The following is a 19923-nucleotide window of genomic DNA, read 5'->3' as shown; positions in this document are numbered from 1 at the left end:
GGGCGAGGCAGGCTGGTGGGAACCGGTCCCCAGCGGGCGGCGGCAGCGCAGAGGGTCGGAGGGGCCGGGGCTGGGGTGGCGCGGGCTCTGGGGCCGCCCAGGGCTCCTGTAGGCGGGCGGTTCCGGGCTCAGGGCTGGAAGGCGCTGCCGGCTGTGGCCAGGCTCATACTTTTCAGTTTGTTGTCTTTCTTCCACTTCATGCGCCGGTTCTGGAACCAGATCTTGATCTGGCGCTCGGACAGGCACAGGGCGTGCGCGATCTCGATGCGCCTCCGCCGGGTCAGGTAGCGGTTGAAGTGGAATTCCTTCTCCAGCTCCAGCGTCTGGTAGCGCGTGTATGCGGTCCTGGCCCTCTTCCCGTCCGGCCCGGTCATATCTGGTGCAGACAGAATAAAGCCGCGAGGCCACGTTAGTTATTCCTATTCCGATTCCCGGAGGGGGCCCTCGGTGGGAGGGGGCGGGGAGCAGAACCCAGGCGTCCCCAGCACCCAGCTCCCCGCAGCTCCCGTCTTCCCTACTCCAGATGCTTGTGCCCAGGCTCCATTTTTGCACCCCCTCGTCCTACAGCCCCCACTTCTGCTGGCCGTGAAGGCGCCTGGCTTTGGCTTTGTCTCTCGCATCCTCCCAGCGATGCCTCACCCTTCCGGGCGCAGGCGGCAGCTTGCCCTGGGAGGGAGCAGAGCGGCCCCACTTTCGCCCTAGAAAGCTCCTTTGACGGTCTGACCTCATCCACTAGCAGCAGTCTCCAGATTTCGGGGGACCCTGCCCTACATTACAGACACCCCATCCTTCATCCTAAAGCTGGTTCCTGGCCGAGCATCTTACACCCTAAGCCGAGCCTGGGAACAAATTATTAAAAATCCACCCCCTCGCCACAGACCCTGCTCAGCTCTGTCCACGGAGCCTGGGGGACCCTCTTAGGGACTTCTCCCCCTTGGAAAAATACATCTGTGTTAGAGCAAAGCCAAGCTCTCCTGGCCAAGCCCGGCCCCCACCCCCTAGACACAGAGAAGGGCAGCAGAGGAGACAAAAACCAAGCAGAGAATTACCATGGCTGATGTGAAGCTTCCGCATCCACGGGAATATCTGCGGAGCCTGCCCCTCGGGCGCGGCCGTGGAGGTGGCCACGGGTTCCGGCTGCGCCCGGGCCAAGCTGGGGCTGCCGAGCTGGCTGGAGGCTTCCTCGGGCTCCGAGGACGCGCTGGCCTCGTCTATCTCGGTGAAATTGGCGCCGGAGCCGGCCGAGGTCGCCTGGTCGGAGGGGGACGAGGCGGAGGGCTTGGCGCCGTGGCTGTCGCCGTTGGTGCAGGGCAAGGACTCGGGCGAGGACAGGGAGCAGCTCGACGCCGCCTGCCTGAAGCGGGGCTCCGGGGCGGGCGCGGGGAAGGCGCGAGAGCTCTCGCCCACCGCCCCAAAGTGGCCGGAGGAGGCCGAGGAGGAGCGGTTGACGCTGAGGTCCATCCCATTGTAATTGTAGCCGTAGGAGCCGGTGTGCATGGCCGCGGGATCCCTGTAAGAGCCGCTCAGAGAGCTGCCACTGCCATAATTTAGCAACTGATAGTCCGGGCCATTTGGATAACGCCCCGAGAAGGAGTTTACAAAGTACGAGCTCATTTGGGTGATTTTGGAGGGCTTGATTTGTGGATCGTGGTCGTTATAACCCTGTGCTTCACGATTTATGATGTATTAATGAATTATAGCGATGCACTGTACTTCGTTTTGCTATGTATGCGGCCAAATATGGGGGGGCAGGTTGGAAGGGGGATGGGGGGGCGTTAGGGAATCACGTGCTTTTGTTGACCAGTCGTAAATTCTCGCTGATGACCTCAAGAGGTAATTCATGCTCTATGGTTACAAATAATGACGATCCGAGAATCGTTAGGGCCGATTCAATGCGAGCCTTGGAGAGAGGGGGAAAGGAGAAGGGGGAGAAATCGGGAGAGGGTTGGCGTTGGCCTCTGAGCAGAGCGCGCCACCTCCCGGCGATCGGCGGGAGCGCGGGCCGCAGGCCGCCATGGCGGTGTTGGTGCTCCCTGCACCCGGGAGCCAGCCTCGGGAGAAACCTGGCCGTGACTCACCCGCAGGGTTGAGCGTTTTTTTAAAAGGACGGGTCTGAGCCTTTTCCCCGCTTTCTTATGGCGCGGTTAGTCTATTTGCGCCTTCTCTGTCATTACCACCATCGTGAATTTAGCTCTGGATAAGATGATCAAAGATTGAGTTACTTGTCTCTTCTTAGGGCTTTTGCTAGTCTCCCGAATTGAAGACGAGAATAAGGGAAATGTTTGGAAATGGTGTGCGGAAAAAATTTTCTATTACAATCCCCTTCTCTGCCTCAGCTCAGCCCTGCTGCGGCAGTGGCTTGTTTGCTCGAGGGGCTGTGGCAGCTGGTCCACAGCTCCCAGGCTGAGCCGAAAAACCCTGCAGCCGAAGCTTTCCACCCTCCTGGGCCCCCTGGAAGTTGAGAATCCTCTTCCTGGCCTCCTTGTTGTTCCTAGACCAGGCCTGGAAATGGCGAAGCAGAGCAAGGGTGCTAGATGATGCACCGAGCTGAGCTCAAGAGGCCTAGTTGCCCAAAGATAGCAGAGGCTACCACCTCCTCAGGGAGCGGTGGGTTTGGGTTTGGGTGGTAACATGTCTGAGAGTTTGGGGTTTCAGGGAGACCCCTTTGCCCTCTGGACAGATGCAGGCTATTGCATTCAGAGCCCCCAGGCCAGACTCTTGCCCACCAGCCTGCCACCTTCCCTGGGAAAGGGTTCCAAAGACCGATGGCACCTTGCTGAGCAGGCTGGGCAGCCAGAGCAGGCTGCAGCTGGGCCCCTTCTGCCAGGCGGCTATTTTCTCTAAAAATAAAAAAGGGAGAGCAGGAGGAGGAAGAAAGAAAAACAGTGTCTACAGCTTGCTGCCTGCAGAAGGGCGGATGGAGAGAGAATGGACCATTTTGGGCTGAGAGGCTGAAATCTGATGTCCCGCTCCTGCCCGCGGGCTTTCAAGGAGCAGAGCCAAGTCAGAGCCCTCTGCCTCGTGTCTGCCCACAGCCAGCCTCACATTCTGCTTGGCACTAAGCCCCAACTTAAGGAAGGAAGGGGTAGTTAGAGCCTTCAGCTGTGACTGAAAGTGGCCCCATTTCTTTCTTTGGAGCCCAGGCCAATGCTGGTGGAGACCGGGCCATGTCTGTGGACGGGCCAAAGGCCAGGGCCTTTGGCCAGCTGCAGACAGAAAAACCCTACGAAGGGGCCCAAGCACCAACTCAGTCTCCACAAGGGCTTCGGGCTGGGGGCGGGGGCAGTGGCATCTCTTTGGGTGGAGACGGTGGTGACAGAAATGAAGACAGGCCACAGAAAAGAAAAGAAAAAGCTCCCCCTCTGGTTCCTTAGTCCCACTGAGAGAGGCTGTTTGGGGCCTTAAAATCTGCAAGATACAGAACAGGAGCCCTGGGTGCCACGGATCGCACAGTCCTTTATCTCAACTGCATTTTCTGAGTGGCTGCCAGCGGCTGGCGGCGGCTTTGAAGGCAGACCAGAAACCCTTGAGCTGGAGCTAGGGCTCCGGGAGTAGCTTGGGGGTGGGCAGGGAGGGAAGGAACGGGAGAGGATTGGAGATGACGGAGCAGCCAGTTTTCAGGTCTTTATTATTATCATCATCATTAATAATAATATTAATATTATTACCGAAGTATTTCACGTCCAGAGCTAAGACAAGACTACAAACACAACACATAGAAAATTAATAAAATAGAACTTTGTTTTCTTCTGAGGCTCCTCTTCTTACTTCTAGGTAGTATGTGCTCCTTCCTTCCAGTGGCTTTGGGGAGGGGGTGGGAGAGAGGACATGTCTGGGGTCAGGGAGTCTTCGGGGCCCCTGCTGAGGGGCAGCGAATCTACCATTGAACCGTGCACGGGGGACATGGACGAAATGAGACGCGACGCGTACAAGAGCATTTCGCTCTGCGTCCAGCAAACATCAAGTGAGTCCGATCCTCAGTTCTCACCCAGGAGCCTGACCAGGCCACAGGCGGGTTCCTCGGGGAGGGAGGAGGCGTTGGGTGCGGGGTGGGCTCGGGCGGCCGCCCTGAGCGCCGGCGGCGGCGAGAGCTCTGCGGGCGGGGTCCGGGAGGGCGCGGGGCCGCCCGTCGCCTGTCGCCGCCCGCCGAGAGCGGGTCCCTAGGCTCCCCCGCCCGCAGAGCCTTCCCGGCCTCTCCGGCGCCCCGGGGTCCGCGCAGGCCTCTCCCTTCGTGTCCCCCCTCCCTTTCCAGCACCTTCACTCGGCCGGTTTTTCTTCCTCCTCCTCGGCACTGAGTTGCGACGCGCTGAGCAGTTTGCTTTCCTTTTTCCACTTCATGCGCCGGTTCTGGAACCAGATCTTGATCTGGCGCTCGGTCAGGCACAGGGCGTGCGCGATCTCGATGCGCCTCCGCCGGGTCAGGTAGCGGTTGTAGTGAAATTCCTTCTCCAGCTCCAGCGTCTGGTAGCGCGTGTAGGTCTGGCGGCCTCGCCGGCCGCTGGGCCCGAAGGAAGAACCTGTTACGCAGAGCAGAGCGGAGCGCTGAGGCCTGGAGTCACCGGGCCCTGAGCCCCTTCTCCCCCTGGGCCCCCAAACGTGCACTCCAGCCTGTCCCGGGTTGACCCACTACCTGCCCCCTTCCCGCTCCTCCAGCGCCCCCTCCGGAGTCGCTCTCGGATTCCTGGGCCTGTTCGTGCAGTGTAGACTTTCGGTGGGGGTGGGGAGGAGCGCTTTTAACTGCCACCTGCGCCCGGGGGAGGGGCTGGCCAGGTGTGCCTCTTCTTAGCCGCGTCTTTCCTTTCCCTTCCTTGCCATCCATCTAGCTCTCCCCCCACCCCGACCCACCCCATGATAGATTCGGGCCCTTAATCCGTAATGACGCGGATCGATCTATAGTCCGCATTAACAGCGCCTCACTTTCGTGTCCCGCTAATGGACATCAATTGGGATTTAAAGCCGACAAATAATCCGACCTGAGACCCTGGCGCCTGTTTCCCTCTCTCTCCCGCTCTGCCTGTCCCCTTTCCTTCGCCCTCTCAGTCTCCCTCCTTCCTCTGGCCTCCCACCCCTCTCCCGATGCCTGTCTCCCAGCCCCCACCCCGGGGGAAACGCCGGCCTGGCCGGACTCCTTTCTCCAGCGTCACGCCGCCTCCACCCCTTCATGACGCACTCCGCTTCTAATGGAGCGGCCTTGGGTGGGGGACCCGCTAGGGCTGGGGGGAAGGGACGGGAGCTCAAGGAAAAGCGAAGCTACCACTGCGCCCCTGCCCCTTTGCTGGCAGAAATCCTGGCTCTGGCCTGGCGCTCCTGGGGAGCTCACTCGCTCCCCCAGCTCTCCGCACAGCTGGGACTTTGCAAACTTTGTAACTCCTGCGGCCCAGAGGATGGCGCAGCAGACTCTGCGAGGGCGCCGGGTCCTCCAAGATCTCCTAATCCCCAGACGTCCGCCCCGCACCTCATAGAGGAGGGGAGGGGGAGGGGGCGCTTGCCACTTCCCCGTCCCTGGGTGGGGGCCGCAGAGGCACAGGCGACGGCGCAGAGTGGCACTCACTGTTGCACGAGTTCATCCGCTGCATCCAGGGGTACACCGGCGTGGGGCACTTCTGCTCCTCCGTGTCGCCGAACACGCTCTTGTCCTGCGCGCAGTCCGGCTTCCGCGGCTCGGGGTGGAACGGGGGCGGCTCGTCGGCGCCCGAGAGCGCGCAGGCCGACTCCTTCTCGCGGTAGAAGGCCGGCGCCGGGCCGTAGTCGCAGGGCGCAGCCCGGCCGTAGCCACCGCCGGCCGGCGGGTAGTAGGAGGAAGGGGCGAAGCCCTTGTCCTGACCGGGCCCGGGCCCGTAGGGAGCCGAGTAGTGCCGCAGCGGGTCCGCATAGCCGGACGAGTAGAGCGGCAGCTGGCCCAGGAAGGACTCCTGCCCGCTGGCCAGAGTGACGGGGAAGGTGGAGTTCACGAAATAGGAACTCATTGGGAGGGGAGGCGCGCGCGGCCGCTGCTGCTCCGCCGGGTTTATGATTTGTTGTGTTTTATAGTCCGAGCGCCGCGCCTATTAGTAGTATATCCGAGATTGGGTTTTAGCTGAGGGGGGATGGCGAGGTGCCAGTGAGGGCCAGAAGGAAATACAACCATCTGATCCAACGCTGACCAATGGCAGAGGCAGGAATTGTCGAATAGCACCCAGGAGGAGCGCAGCCCGCACGAGGGACCCGCGCACAAACCTATCAACCTTTTTTTTCCCCTCCTTCTTCTCCTCTTCTCCCTCTCTCCCCCCAACAACACAACGCGTCCTGTTCCACCTACGTAGGATCTGCAGAAAAGGCGTCTCTGCCTCTGAGGGAGGAGGGAGTTTTGGGTTGAGACCACCCCATTCCCCAGCGATTAAATAAATATGTCCCTTCCTACTCCCCCCATGCAGAATAGGAAAAAGTTAATTGTGTTTTGAGAAGAGTTAACCCCTGCGTTGCTTCAAGCCGGTCCCTCAAGGGAGGGCTGGGTAAATGTCCCCAGTCTCATCGCTTGGGAGAAAACTGCAGGAGGCTTGTTTTTCTGCGTAGAAGGGAATCAGAGTTCTCCCCTAATCTGCAGCAATTTAGAACAGAGGCAAAGAAGAAACACCTTCTCTCCCAGGGCTTGAATTTTTTCTTTCCCTGTTTGTCAGATCTGTCTTCTCCTCCAAGCCTGGGTCTATTATTACCCTTCTCCTGCACAACTCTTAGGTCTGAGGAGGCCCAGGGGTTGGCCAGATCTCTCAGCCTAGAAGACCCAGAGCAGGAAGGGGTGGGCAAGGGGTCTGAGCCCAGCTTCCCTGGCTCTGCAGCCTCACTGGTAGATTCTCGAAGCCTTCTTCGGCTGCTGCCCGAGACATCCCGCCTGGTTGCAGCTCAAGCTACTGGGCTCACTCTTGGCAGGGGAAGGTGCCCCAGAGAAAGGAACCAGCACTGCCCTCCCTGGGGTGTGTGGGGTGCAGGCCTCAGGAGGACCCCTCAAGCCCATGTGGCTGTATCTGTCTGATCCTCATCCTACTTGCAGCCTTCTGCCTCCACCTGTCACCCCAAATGACATAAGGGTATTTTGAGTCATAGATTCATAGAAATCAAGGCCATTGCAGGAGGTCTGAGTACAAAGATCTTTAAATCCTGTTCCTTCCAGAGACTGGGGGGAGCAGAACCCGCCCCTCTCTTCCAGGTCTCTCTGGGGGCTGGCTGCTCTCTTTCAATTTCCTTCCCAACCCTTGGTTTGGGTTTAGCTTTCTAAGGAAGGAGGAGTGTCTGAGTCCTCCTGCGGACTCAGCAACCACCTTCCAGTGTCCCTTCTCCAGACACAGCCATTCCTTCTGTCCCTCAACATCTCTAGTTTCCGCCCCTGCCTCACGCTTGAATCATCAGCTTTCGACTTGCTGCTGAGCAAGCTTGGGTGTGAGCCTGTCCCTCTGTGCTTGCTTGCTCTCCCATCCAAAAGAAAATGAGCCGGCGTGGAGCCCAGGCTGAAGCCAGGGCCACGATGTGTTTCCAGTGTTCCAGGAGGCTAGCACACAGGCCCGGCAGTGAAGGGTGACACTTCTCCACCTGGGGAGAGGAAGGAACCAGGGTGGGAATAAAGTCTGAGGTCAGGCCAGGCTGATCCACCCTGCCTTGTTCTGGACTCTTTTTAGGGGTCAGTCCTGCCTATGGACCGTGGCACAAGGCACCAGGGAAGGTGCTTAGGGCTGAGGGTGGGGACTGACCGTGGTTGCAGAGTGGCCCCCCTCCCCACAACCACTTGCCACTTAGGGCAGTTCAGGCTGCACTTGATGTAAAGTGGCCATCCCTGAGTGTCACTCCCTACTCCGATCCCGAGGGGGATTAAAGAATTTAAGAAGAGAAACTCAAAGCAACCAGTGATAGAGGAGGAAGAACACAAAGCTCCATCCCAGCTGTGGTTGGGCCCACTCCTACAGTGGGGCAGGAGCTGCTGGAGAAGAGAAGGGGGGTGCTTGCCTGAAGCTCTGCCCTGCAGCTTGAAGCTGGGCCCTGGGCCTCAGCCTTCCTCCCAGGCCACAGGATCCCCATCCCTGGTCTAGATGGCCTGGTCTCCCTGCAGAGCATGGGGCAGCAAGAGGCAGCAGGAGAGGGGATTCTCAGTCCAGGACAGAAGTAGAAAATAATGGCCTTATCCTTAGAGTCACAGCCCCTGAATTAACTTCACCTCTGCAGGTTGCCTGTTGGGAGATGGAGCCACTGCAGGCAGGGCCCAGGCGCCTGGAGTCGGCATGAAAGGAACTAGCGCCTCATTTCTCTTATCTAAGCCCAGAGGTATTTATGAGCGTTTATTCCTCTGATTCGTTTGTTTGGGAAATAGAACAGGCAGGCAGGCCCCAGCCAGGGACAGCCTGGTTTTTGGAGCCAGATCTCCGGGAGAATCTGTTTGGGGCTCCATCCAGCGTGGCAGTGTGTCTGTCGGTCTCCAGGAGGGAATATGTAAATACACAGCAGGCCTGGCAGCCCACTGGGTGGTGGGTCTCTCCTTGCCTGGTCATCAAGGAAGCGTGTGTACCTCCCGGGTCTGATTCAGAATTGTGATTTTCTGTTCTGAGGACTTGGGCTAAGCACACATTCCAGCTCACAGGGCAGTGTTTCCTTGGCTGTGCTCAGCTCGGGAACCAGCACTGGCTTGCACGGAGTGGGGCTGCATTAGCCCAGCTGTCTCTAAGCTACCCAGCTCTTGGGATTAAGAGGCGCCCTTCCCCACCCCACCTCAAAGTGCCTTGGTGTGGAATGGAGGAAAACACCTCAACCCAGTTCTACCCCTGGACTCTGATTAGGCCAGGGGACAGAAAGGATCCCAGAGGTTCGATGTAGTGGCTCTCCTAGACTAAGGGCAGCTCTTCACACAGGCCACTCTGCCCTAAAATGGGTGGGTCGCCCCAAATCAAGGTACAAAGACCTTATTTCCATTATGCAAATGAGAGACATCCCCTCTGGTCTGCTGGTGGGAGGGAGTGGTGGCTCTCTGGGCAGCTCTCCAGGCCCCCTCTCCCACGTCCACGGGCACTCTGAGCCCTCTGAAGTGCTTCCACCCTCTCTACTACTCTGATTTCTCCTCCCTACCTGCTTTTGCATTCCCCAAAAGGAAAACAAATCTCCGAGGGGCCCAACGCCTTCCTGACCGGCTCCCTTGGGACCTCCCGCAGAGATGGCCAGGCAATGGAGCCGCAGGAAAGTCACTCAGGCTGCGGAAAAGCTCAAAGAGCCGCCCAGAGGCCTGGACTCCAGAGGCACCGGGATGGGGGTGGGGGTGGAGCGCAGCAAGCGGGCGTCGCCCCCAGCAGCGCCACGGGTCCTCAGACTCCCCACAGCCAGACCCCAGTAGCACCTCTGCGGACCTGGCACCACAGGCAATTTCCTGCAGCCCCCGCCACAGCCAGCGCACCTTGAAAGGAGCGTCCTCCTACGCCTTGAAAGCCCGAGCTAATCAGTAACCCGCGAGACGGGGGCCAATGCGCCAACGCGGGCGGCGCAGAGGCGCGCGCCGCCTCACCACCCCCTCTGGGGACGATGTTGTCGCGCGAAGCGGGTGTGCGGGGTCCAGCGGGAACGGAAATCATCACGGCTTGCTCCCTTCGTGACTTACCCCACGCCCACTCCCAGTTTTCCCAAGGCACGCTCGCGTGGATTTCGCTCGAAACGATCGGGGGGTTGGGTGGGGGAGGGGATCGGCGCTCACTGCAGACACCGATGGTTTCCAGAAAAACTCGGTTCAGTGCCTCCACCTCCGACCCACCAACTAGAGAACTGGCGAGACCCGCCACCGGCCAACTGCAAGAACACAGACTCGGTTTGTCTTTTGACAACCGAGTGGAACCGCGCAGCCCCTCCCTTGGCTGCGAAGAAACCAAATAAACCTGGAGCAGCCTGGGCTCCGGCGGCCCCAGCTTTGCCCGAGCCTTGGGGTGTGTTGGGGGCGGAGTCGTGGCCCCGATCCTCCAATTCTATGGTTCTGTAACCCCTGCCCCGGGTTGCAGTATAGTCCTAAGAGAAATCGCTTCCTCTGCCTGCCACCAGGTTTGGGGCTGGGGTAGGATTGGAGGGGAGATAGGAAAGGAGTTGGGGACTCTGAGGAGAGAGATTTGTTTTGTTCCCTGTACCGCCCCTGAGAACCCACATGGAATGCAGAGCATTGGGCTGGCCCTAAGATTACCAAGCCCTCTGCCCCAGCCTCGGGTCGGGACTGCAGGCGCTGGGCACGGTTAGGCTGTGTCGCCCGGCTTGCGGCACCCAAGCCGCGCGTTTGTCTCGGAATGGTCGGTAGATGGCAGCAAACCGCATAATTTGGGTCAGAGCAAAGTGTGTAAGGGGCCATTTATAACCCGGGAAGACTCCGGGAGAAAAAGACCTTTAGTCTGAGCTGCTTTGGGGAATTTCCCGTGGAGAATCGGCCCCCAGAGTCATGGGTGCTGGTGAATAACCTCACTTGCCACAGGACCGAGGGGCGTTCTGAGAGGCCAGGCCAAGCCTGTACCTAGGGCATTTACCTGGCCTCCCAGGGACACCCCTCCTGTGCCACAAGTGGCTGCCACCTCTGTCTCCACCCAATTTAGGGCTGAGACAGCCAACACTCGGGCGCCCGGGCACACACACACGCCCACACACGCGCCAGCGCAAGGGTGCTCACACTCCCCAGACCCAGACCAGGCAATCCCAGGCAATGAGGCCTGAGGGTGAATGCCCTGTGTCTGGTCCTAAGAAAAAGAAAAAAACAATCCATCGGAGCAGACCAAACTCAGTCTAAATCACAACATCTCTGATTCTCCACACCCTACATTATCTCCCCCAAAGCCGGCTCTCCCCTCGCCAGCGTCCTTGCCTCTCTGCTCCTGCTCCTTCTTCACCCCACCAGCTACTTTAGGAATCTGAGTCTCCTGCCCAGCAGTCCTCCTCCCACCCCAAGGCCTGGGTGGGGGCGAAATCTGGCACCCTAGAGGCCAAGGCTGAGCTGCCCAAGCTCCCAGCCCGGGGGCTTTGCAATCCAGACACTCTGCTTCCCCAATGGTGCAGTCCTTTTGATTTTCTTATTAGGTTCTTTCTTGGTTTTGTGTACAAGCCTAAAACATCAATATGCTAAACAGCTCTTCACAAACACATTTGCATGAGAGAAAGTTTGAATTTTCCATAGCAAACACCCATGCCCCTTTCTTTTTCCTCCGCGGAAACCCACACTCCCCATACCAATGCAGCACAAGTCACAGTTGCCTCCACCGACACCAACACGCTGGAACCTACCGCGTTCAAACCACACAACTCCCGGCAGGGCGCAGAGTCAGCCTCCCTCCTGCGGGAGCAGCCAGGGACCTGGGCACGGACCCTCCTCCGGCCGGGCTTCCTGGGGAGTCTCCCAGGAACCCCGGGCGTCTCCACCCACAAGCCCTTTCATTTTTGAAATGTCTCTGAAGGGAGAATGTGAGCAAGTCTCTGTGAATTGTTCTTTCTGTATCCCTCCAGTCGCCTCCTCGGCCTCGCCGGAGATTCCAGGCCCTACAGAGACCAGGACAACCCTGAGCGCCACCGCCCCTCGTGCCAGTGCTGCCAGAAAACCACCAACACCCACAGTGGGCAAGAGAATCTCACGGGGGACCATTAGAGGAGGCCCAGGCCAGGGAGGGTCGCGGAGTTCGAGGGGGCACGAACCCACGGGTGCAGAAACAAGGAGCTTCCTCTTGCCGGGGCGCCCGGCTCGGGCTCTGCTCCCGGCGCCTTGCTAACGGCACTCAGAGCTGGCCTCCGCGCCCCTTTCTATCCTTCCTCCATCGCCTCCTGGAAGCGGCCACCACCCCACTCTCCAGCACCGAATTTCTTGGGAAGCCTCTTCCTGCAGCATCCAAAGGTGGGGTTCAACCCCAGTCTGGGAGTCCGGGGAGGAGGGAGAAAAGCCCAAGCCCCACCCCCTACAAAAGCAATGAAATGCAAAGGAATAAGAAGAGAATTGTAGAATCTCCCTTACCTTTGCAGACCTTGGGGGTTTTCTTCCTCCGGATCGAATAGGGTGGGGAGGGAGGGCGGGGAAGAGCGTTCGGTTTCTTCTTTCGGCTTCCAGATAATATTGTCCCAACCTGAGAGCCGTCACTTCCCTTCTCTGACTTGGGGAGAGAGGGTGTTTCGCTTTTCTGACATTTGCATAGAAAATAGAGTAAGTTCTGGCTTTGAAAAATGGTCTCAGGCTGCAGTCCTGGGCAGATTGTCCATTTACCCTTCATGATGACTAAAATCCCAGATCAGCAGGCACATTAACTTAGGAATCAAAATTATTTTTGGTTCTCTCTTTTGTATAATTCCCACCCCGCCTTCCCTCTCCCTCTTTCGTCTCTCCCCCCTCGCTCTCCTTTGCTCTATTGAAATGATATTGAAGTATAAAAATATCAAGAGGCTGGAGCCCTGAAGGAGGACAGTGCTCCGACCTAGGTATGGTGTCCAAAAGAATGCTGCATTATAACCACCAGGGAAATGATAAAAAGTTCATGTTCACGATCGCCCGGCCACATGACCGGCGCCGGCCAATCGCTGGATTCAACCACTCATAAACTTCTATCACAAAGTTGTAAATTTTCATAAAACAACAAGGAATTTATTGCATTTCTTCCTGGCTGCTCCAGCAGCTACCCTTTTCTCAGCCGCCATCTTCTTTTCTTCTCCTTCTCTCTCTTTTTTTTGGGGGGGGGAACCCCAATCTGAGAGGAAGGGGCGATGTTTGGGCGTAGCAATTCAGGATGAGGAAGCCACAAGGGTTCATCGAGGAAGGGGGTTCTCTTAAAAATCTCCCCATCTTCCTCAGGAGCCCTGTACCTCTTTTCTAGTAAAAATTCACCTCAAATCTTCAGCATGGGGCAAATCTGGAGGTGAGGCGGGAGCCGCAGCCGCTTTCTTCTCTCCTCCTCTGAGCAAAATGAAAGCTACCCGGTGCCCCTGGGCCTCTAATCGGGCTCCCTCAATCTTATCCCTAAAAATAGGGGACCCCTACCTGTGAGGCTTTCAGCATAGTGGATGTGGGGGCCTAGATTAGGTCCCCAGGGCCTAGTTTTTTCCCCAGGAGGGGAGGTGCCCTGGATAAGGGCCAAAGTAGACAATCCAACCACCGCATTCTCCACCTCGCCCCCCCAGAAACCCGGGGAGGGCCAAGCCGCACCGGAGCCTCTCCCACCCGAACTCCGGCTGACCCAGGCGTCCTGTGAGCGCTCCTCAGGCTTACCAGGGGGGTTCTGGGGTCATTAATGGGGAAACAGCAAGGTTAGGGCCCTTTCACTTGCAGATAAAAATGAGACAGCTTTTTCTGAAAACTAACCCTCCTGGCTCTCTGTTGGAGGTACCTATTCCTTAAACTTGAACAAGCCAGGGTCATTCATGAATGCTAAAAACCAGGCGTGCGGGTCTGGCTGTGTAGGCACCTGTCTTTCGGGGTGTTGTGCTGCTAAGGTCATCGGGTGCAAAATATTAATTCATTCCATCTCCCCCAGTTTCCCGAAATCATCCCTGTATTTTCAGTTAAGCTACCTGCACCCAAATGCAAAGAAAAACGAAATAACCTCCCCCAAAATGTTTTTCTTTTCTCTGTCTCTCTCTCTGCACTCCTGAGAAGGTTCCAGGCTGTCAGCAACCCCGTGAGCAGGCAGAAAATCTCAAAGGAAGCCCCGGCAGCCGGCCGCGGGCAGCACGGCCAGCCTCACCGCACAAGAGCGGACAGCCACACCAGCCCAAGTCCACACCGTCCTCGCTCCAAGGACTCCTTCCATTCCCAATTTTTAAGTGTAAGTGTGTCACCTGGGCCAATTTAGCATGGGAGAAATTAGAACACAGGAAAGTAACCTCAATGAAAATAAAATAAAGGAACAGATCTTGTCAAAGCGTTTGCCAAAGAAGCAAAAAGCTACGCGGGTGTCCCTGCTCTGGAGGCTGCTTGAGGCCACCGGCAGCCTCCACATGCCACCCAGCCTCTAGCCAAAGGAGGCCAAGGAGCCCTAGCATGGATTTGGGGTTCACTTTCCCTTCCCACCGCGCTTTTTTCTTGTGGGGCCTAGTGTTGAGGATTCCACTTCTGTCTTGGTGGCCTGGCAGTGGCCAGGTCTTCTGGGATTTGAAGGCCTGCTCGGAACTGTTTGGTTCAGGAGCTATGAGCTTTTTAAAATTTAGTTCAGTTTTGCGGCTGTGTGGCTGAGCACACAGGCTCAGGGATACCTGTACTCTGGCACAGGGCACAGGGCAGCTCAGTTTATAAACCGGCGTGTGGACGTGCACGCCAACCTGTCCTGAGTGACTGCAAACTGGGCTGACTGCAGAGTGTAAGTGTAAGAAACCGGTGTGTACGCGTGGATGTGCGTGGATGCCGCCCGTATGTTTCTTGATGAACACAGGAATGTGTGTGTTTACCTGGGACTGGGTCAGTGCATGTTTATCTAGTGAGAAGTCTGCCTGTAAATGTGATTGTGCCCTGGGTCATGTCGGTGTATGGAGTATAAAGGAGATTCACACGTGTGTGTGTGTGTGTGTGTGTGTGTGTGTGTGTGTGATCAGAGATCACTACAGCAGTCCCCAGAGCAGGACAGTATTGGGAAAGAGAAGAGACCCAGCACAGAGAGGCAAGGACAGGCCCACCCATCACTAGCCCTCATCCTCTCCCAGTCTAAAGGGAGACACAGAAAACAGGGATTTGACTATTTGTAATGTTTTATTTTTGCATCATTTGGAGACACACAGAATGTCAAAAGGAAGGGTGGTGGGCATTGGGCAGGGGGCAGTGGCTAGGCACATGGGCACAGGAGCTAGCAGGCCAGTCAGTGGGCCCTGGGGCTCCCTGAGACCCTCTGGTGCTGCTACAGGAAAGGCGGGAGGCTCAGAGGGCGGCAGGCGGGAGCCCCCGGGGTGAGTGCAGACCCACAGGTCGCAGACAGTATCAAAGCAGGCTTACAAAACAGGGAGACTTTACAAAGACGGTACAGTAGCAACATAGAAAAGCGAAGCAGACTTAGAAAGCTACAGAACAGGTAGGTAACGTTCTTCCCATATTGTACAAAAACAAACCCGACAGACTTTCATCTAGGTAGTATTTTTTTTTACAGTGTCGAAAAACCAAAATTTCACCTTTCTCGAATTTTTTTTTAAAACTGGTTTTATTTAAATAGTTTTTTTCCCCCTGTTTGACACAAGTGTCCAGGTTCAGTTCCCAGAGCTGGGTGGCTCCTCTCTCTCCTCTGACTTTACTCCTCCTCTTCCTCCTCCGCCTCTGCCTTGGCCTGCTCCGCCATCCCTGGGCAGGAGGCCTTGTTTTCCTTTTTCCACTTCATGCGCCGGTTCTGGAACCAGATCTTGATCTGTCTCTCGGTCAGGCACAGGGCGTGCGCGATCTCGATGCGCCTCCGCCGGGTCAGGTATCGGTTGTAGTGGAATTCCTTCTCCAGCTCCAGCGTCTGGTAGCGCGTGTAGGTCTGGCGGCCTCGCTTGCGGTCCGTTCCTGCGCACAAAATATGGAGGTCGGTGGGAAATCAGTCAACCTTTTCAAATCAAATATGTTGAAAACGCCAAGAGGGTAGCCACCTCCCTCTCAGACCTTGCATGGGGGGAAAGAAAAAAAAGAGGGAGAAAAAAACTCATTTTCCAACTAAATCAAATTCTTGCTCCCCAGCCCTTTACTCTTTATTGGCAGAATGTTCTGCAGGGGATAGAGGCAAATATTGCCATTGTCCTCGCAAGAAACCTTACCCTGCCTGGACTTCTGAAGCTGGGGAGATCTAACCTGCCGGCTCCCACAGGCGCTGCTCCTAAGGCATGTATGTGGGGGTGCCGGGGTGGATCCCCACTTACTCTCTAGGACCAGGGACTCCAAGCCTTCCCTTTTGGATGCTGACAGTGGTTGTCTTTGGGGGTAGGGAGCTATGGAGACTTCACCAGCGACCCTGACATGAGGCTCAGGCCTGGTCTGAGTGTTTCCCAAGAAGCAAAGGAAACAAAGAGACCTCACAGGTCCTTGCACTCAACGCTGTTATGGAAGCAGGAGGTGAAAATCCGCAGATTGCCCTGGAGTATGGGGGAGTCAGTCGGGAAGCGGCTGCCCGGCGGGGATTCCTCCCCAGTACAGGGCTGAGGTTCAACCAGGGACAGGCAGGCCCACCTGGCTACCCAGACACCTAGAGCTGCTAAGCCCTCCTTCCACCTCCAAGCAGCAAGATGATTGCAGCCAGGTAGGAGGAGAGCACAAGGATCTGTGGAAGGCCCAAAGACAGACAGGAGCTTCCACACCTAGGCCCAAAACCCCAAGGAGGTGGCTTGGGGCAGGCACTGAGGTGCCACTGCCAGCCTCCTGGGAAGGAGCTGCAGCAAGAAGGGGCTGGGGCCCTAATTCCAAGTCAGATAAAAGCCATGCTGAAGTGTTTATGAGCAGAAAAATTGGGGCTTTGATAAATCAACCGGAAAGGCAATTGAATTATGAGGCAGGTAATGGGGACTGTGACCACCAATACCCAAGCTGTGAGAGCTGAGGTCCTCCTCATCCCCAGTCCTGGCTGGTTTGGGTGCCTCTTGGGCCTTCTTCAAAGTCCCTCAGCCCCAGGGCAGCACAAGACAGGATACAGCCTTGGGGCAGACCTCTCAGGGGTCTGGCCTCTGGGGTTCCCGCAGTAGCTGCTGGATGGCCTGTGTTCTCAGGACTTGCACTGGCCCATTGGAGACCCCTCCCCAAGATGAGATGCACCCCGCTGGAGGGACACTACCCCACTTGCTGGCCAGTTCTCCAGAGCTGCCTAAGCTTCTCAGGAGGGGTGCAGAGAAAAGCAGCTCGCTCCTTAGAGCCCCCGCCCCCTCCCTGGTTCTCCTGCCCCCCCAAGTTCACTGGGGGGTCAGGAGCTTCATCTCTCTTGGCCTCAGCCTCCCTCCTTCCACCTGCCACTCTGGCCCTGGGTCCCAGGCTGGGTCCCAGTCTCCTCTCTCCCCTCCTCCCTCCAGGCCTCTGGAGCCCACCTCTAATTGTCCTGGTGGGGACAAGGGGGAGCAGAGTTGGCTGGAGCAAAGGGGGAGGGGAGCACCGGGAGAACTGCTTACTTAGCACCCAGCCCCCTCCCCCATATCGCGTCTGAGCTGGGGGGGGGACACACCCAGGGCTGAGCTCCCGGGCGAGGAAGAGGGGGAGCGAGGGGGGAGACCCTAATGGCTATTCTCTGCAAACCCCAGCCTTCCTCTGCAAGACAAACGGCCTCGTCTCCAGCCCGTGCCGGCGCTGCTGATAAATATTTAAAGCTAAAAGACCAGGAGGAAGGCTGCGGGGCGGGCGGGGGCGCTGAGTGCCGCAGCGCCTTCGGCGAAGACAGATCCGCCCGGGAGCAGAGCCGGCCTGAGAGCACCGAGCAGACCTGGGGGTGGGGGCAGGGCCAGGCTGCGGCCGGGTAGGGGTGCAGCGGCCCCAGCCCAGACCTCCGGGGCCCAGAGCGCTCTGGACGCGCCAGGGGGCGCCCGGCCGAGGAAGCGAGGCCGGGAGCGGCGCTGCGGCCGGGGCGGCTCGGTGCGCGGCGTTACCTGAGCTCCGCATCCAGGGGTAGATCCGGAAGTTACTCTCGGCCGCCAGGTCCGAGTCCCTCTGCTCCTTGGCGGAGTCGCCGGGACACACCCCGGAGAGGCTCTGCTCACAGGGCGCGCAATGCATGTTGAAGGAACCCGGCTCGAGCCCGTAGCCGGCCGCGTAGACGCCGCCCGCGCCCGCTGCGCCCCCGCCGCCGGGATACAGGCCCGGCACCGCGGCGGCGAAGGAGGCGCCCGCGCCGTAGCCGGGGCGCGCGGGGTTGGAGGCGAACGCGCAAGAAGTTTGTTCGGGGAAGGCTCCGCTGGTGGCGAAAACCGAACTTGCGGCCGGATATTTAGAAAATAAAGCATTCGCATAATACAATGAACTCATAATTTGGCCGGATGATTTGTAGGCAGGGACGTTTTAGTGTCGGTTTTACGAGATTCCTTGATATATTACAGAATTAGAGTCCAGATTTACACCAAAAAGGACCCCCTTTTTCCTCTCGGGCCACGTGACCCCGGCCCACGTGACATCCCCTGCGCCAATGGCCGCTCCGCCTCCCCACGGCTCCCGGTAATGTGGAAAAAATTGTGTGGTGTTGGATTTATAAAATATGATCAATAATGAACGGGAAAGCCGAGCGCTGTGGATTGGGGCCGGGGGGCTCCAGGGCCGTCGTCGACCCCTGCAGGCTGGAGGCAACTTGCAGGCGAGGTTTGGGAGAGGAAGGGATGGAGTGCGGGGGAAAGCAAATATCCCCGGAGCGGTCCATGTTGTCGCCCCCACCCAAGTCCCCAGCGAGCCGGGCACGAACGCGGGCAGCGCCGGCCTTTAGGAACTCTGGCCAAGGCGTCCAGCCTGGGCCTCAGGCGGGGTTGGCCCGGTTCCCCCAAGGTGAGGAGCCAGCCAGCCTGGCCTCGAGAAGCTCGGTGCCCCCAGATGCCCTGTGCAGGGGCGCTCCTGGGGGGATCCGGCCCGTGGGTGTAGGACTCTGCGGTTTCTGGCGGAAACAAAAAGGTCTGGAAGGAAAAAAAAAAAAAAAAGCAAAGGAAGGGAGTGGGGTGTGGGGAGAGAAAGGAAGGGAAGAGGGCGGCCCAGGCTAGGGCTCGCTGCTTTCCGGGTTCCGGATGCCTCGGCCGAGCGAGGCTGCCAGAGAAGCAGAGGCAGCCAAGGAAGGAAGGCAGCGAGGGAGCGCCTCGGAGCCGGGCTGAGGCGGCCACGTCCCCCAGAGGCCGAGGCGCGGAAGAGCATCTCCCCGCTCCTGCTTCCCCCAACGGAGTCCCAGAGAAATAAAAATCTCTGCGTGCTCAGCAGCTCGCGCTCATCTTTGGCCTCCTCCCCCCGCTCCCCACGGGAGGACACACACGGAAACAAAGAGAGACGCGGCCGGGGACGCAGCCACCAGCCCGGGCGGCGCGCCTCTTCCCCTGCGCGGCCAGGGCGCAGGGGTCTCCGGGCAGCCTGGGAACGCAAGGGGAGGGGGCGTGTGTGGGGTCCCCTCCCTCGGCCCGGCCTCCTCCAATAGCGTGCAGCCGCCTCCCTCACCCCCTGCGCCCCTGGCCCCAGGACTGCACCACCTGCCCTCAGCCCCCGCCCCTCCTCGCCGCAGCCACGGCGGCCTGGCAAGCCACCCGCGCCCCCGCCCACGGCCGGACCCGGCGCCTGGAGCGAATGAGCAGCAGTGCGGCCAGGGCCGGTCTCGGGTTCTCGCTTGTAAACTTTATTGTAACTCTTCCGCCCTTTTCAGGCGCAGACAACAGAACAAAGTATAGAGGAACAACAAAATATATAATTAGCCCTCCCTCCCCCCATAAAGCAATTCACGGATACAGGATACATTCTCTTCACAGTAAACCTAAGAACACTTTTTAACAATTGCCCACAGCGCGCATGCTAACTAAAGTAATTTTTTTTTTTTTTTTTTTTTGAGAAACACTTAAAGACAAAATTGTCAAACCAAAGGGGAGGGGAGGGAGGAGAAGAGAGAAGCGAGAGAGCGAGAAGCTGGGAGCGGGGCCGGGAGGGGAAATGAGGCACAGCGGGAGGGAGAGAGCAGAGAGAGAGGGAGGGAGACAGAGTCACGGCGTGAATAGGCAGTTTCATGTTGTTGGGAGAACTTAGCAGAAACCAGTACCTCGGTCTTTACAAAGAAGCACGTTCAAAGGAAAAGGACCATTTGCACAACGAGGCTTTGTACATGGGGCGGGGGCGGGGGGCTCGGCGGGCCGCGGCCGCTCGTCCTCGCGGGGCGAGGGGGTCCTTGCTTCGAGTCCTTTGCTTTCTCCCCGGCCCCCGGGAGGGAAGGAGACCCGCGGAGGGCAGCGCACACACAGGAGCTATCACGGAAACTACCACTAGCAGGGACTGGCACGGCGGGCGCGGCGGTGGGAGGCCGGGCGCGGCGGGGC

At 58.3% G+C, this 19923-nt stretch overlaps 3 protein-coding genes and 1 long non-coding RNA gene across 9 annotated transcripts in view; 1 reads left to right on the top strand and 3 right to left on the bottom strand.

Annotated features, from left to right (window-relative positions):
• The window catches only part of Hoxb3 (homeobox B3), a 52785-nt gene extending 40760 nt beyond the window's left edge, over positions 1-12025 (bottom strand). The window contains exon 1 of the mRNA XM_023718028.1: positions 11975-12025. The gene's annotated coding sequence lies outside the window, so the exon portion shown is untranslated. The remainder of the gene's footprint in view (positions 1-11974) is intronic.
• On the bottom strand, positions 7-12025 carry Hoxb5 (homeobox B5). 2 transcript variants are annotated; one of them, XM_023718035.1, is made up of 3 exons: positions 11975-12025; positions 1050-1900; positions 7-376 (listed from the first exon to the last, which is right to left on the bottom strand). In XM_023718035.1, exons 2-3 carry the CDS (start codon positions 1612-1614, stop codon positions 129-131), a joined length of 813 nt encoding a protein of 270 aa, XP_023573803.1. In that variant the 5' UTR covers positions 1615-1900; positions 11975-12025; the 3' UTR covers positions 7-128. The 2 variants fall into 2 exon arrangements, with proteins under 2 accessions (XP_023573803.1, XP_004633717.1); XM_004633660.2 differs by lacking the exon at positions 11975-12025 and adding an exon at positions 11257-11964.
• Positions 3596-19923, bottom strand: part of Hoxb6 (homeobox B6) — an 18038-nt gene continuing 1710 nt past the window's right edge. Inside the window, exons 1-3 of one of the 5 annotated variants that reach the window (XM_023718038.1) lie at positions 17527-18999; positions 15455-15472; positions 3612-4487 (exon numbers count right to left, since the gene is read on the bottom strand). In XM_023718038.1, the coding sequence (XP_023573806.1) occupies positions 4258-4487; positions 15455-15472; positions 17527-17902 (624 nt within the window). In that variant the 5' untranslated portion in view covers positions 17903-18999 and the 3' untranslated portion in view covers positions 3612-4257. Of the gene's footprint in view, positions 4518-5551; positions 6376-14670; positions 15473-17526; positions 19050-19732; positions 19750-19923 lie in introns of those variants that run through there. The other 4 variants (XM_023718037.1, XM_023718039.1, XM_004633659.2 and 1 more) reach the window with 4 other exon arrangements.
• On the top strand, positions 4403-17518 carry LOC111817353. Its single transcript, XR_002821579.1, has 3 exons — positions 4403-4477; positions 15445-15788; positions 15888-17518. It is a non-coding gene; the product is annotated as an uncharacterized LOC111817353 (long non-coding RNA).

Source organism: Octodon degus, unplaced genomic scaffold (genome assembly GCF_000260255.1).
Source record: "Octodon degus isolate 3935 unplaced genomic scaffold, OctDeg1.0 scaffold00056, whole genome shotgun sequence".
Taxonomy (NCBI): domain Eukaryota; kingdom Metazoa; phylum Chordata; class Mammalia; order Rodentia; family Octodontidae; genus Octodon; species Octodon degus.
Note: the sequence above shows the minus strand (reverse complement) of the source record. Positions and strands in the feature narration are given on the sequence as shown.

What these genes read in the sequence shown, in the direction of transcription:
- Hoxb5 (XM_023718035.1), bottom strand. Translation starts at nt 1,614, where the DNA reads ATGAGCTCGTACTTTGTAAACTCCTTCTCGGGGCGTTATCCAAATGGC. An exon ending in GAAGCTTCACATCAGCCATG is followed by an intron (nt 377 to 1,049) that starts GTAATTCTCTGC and finishes TGTCTGCACCAG; the next exon opens with ATATGACCGGGCCGGACGGG.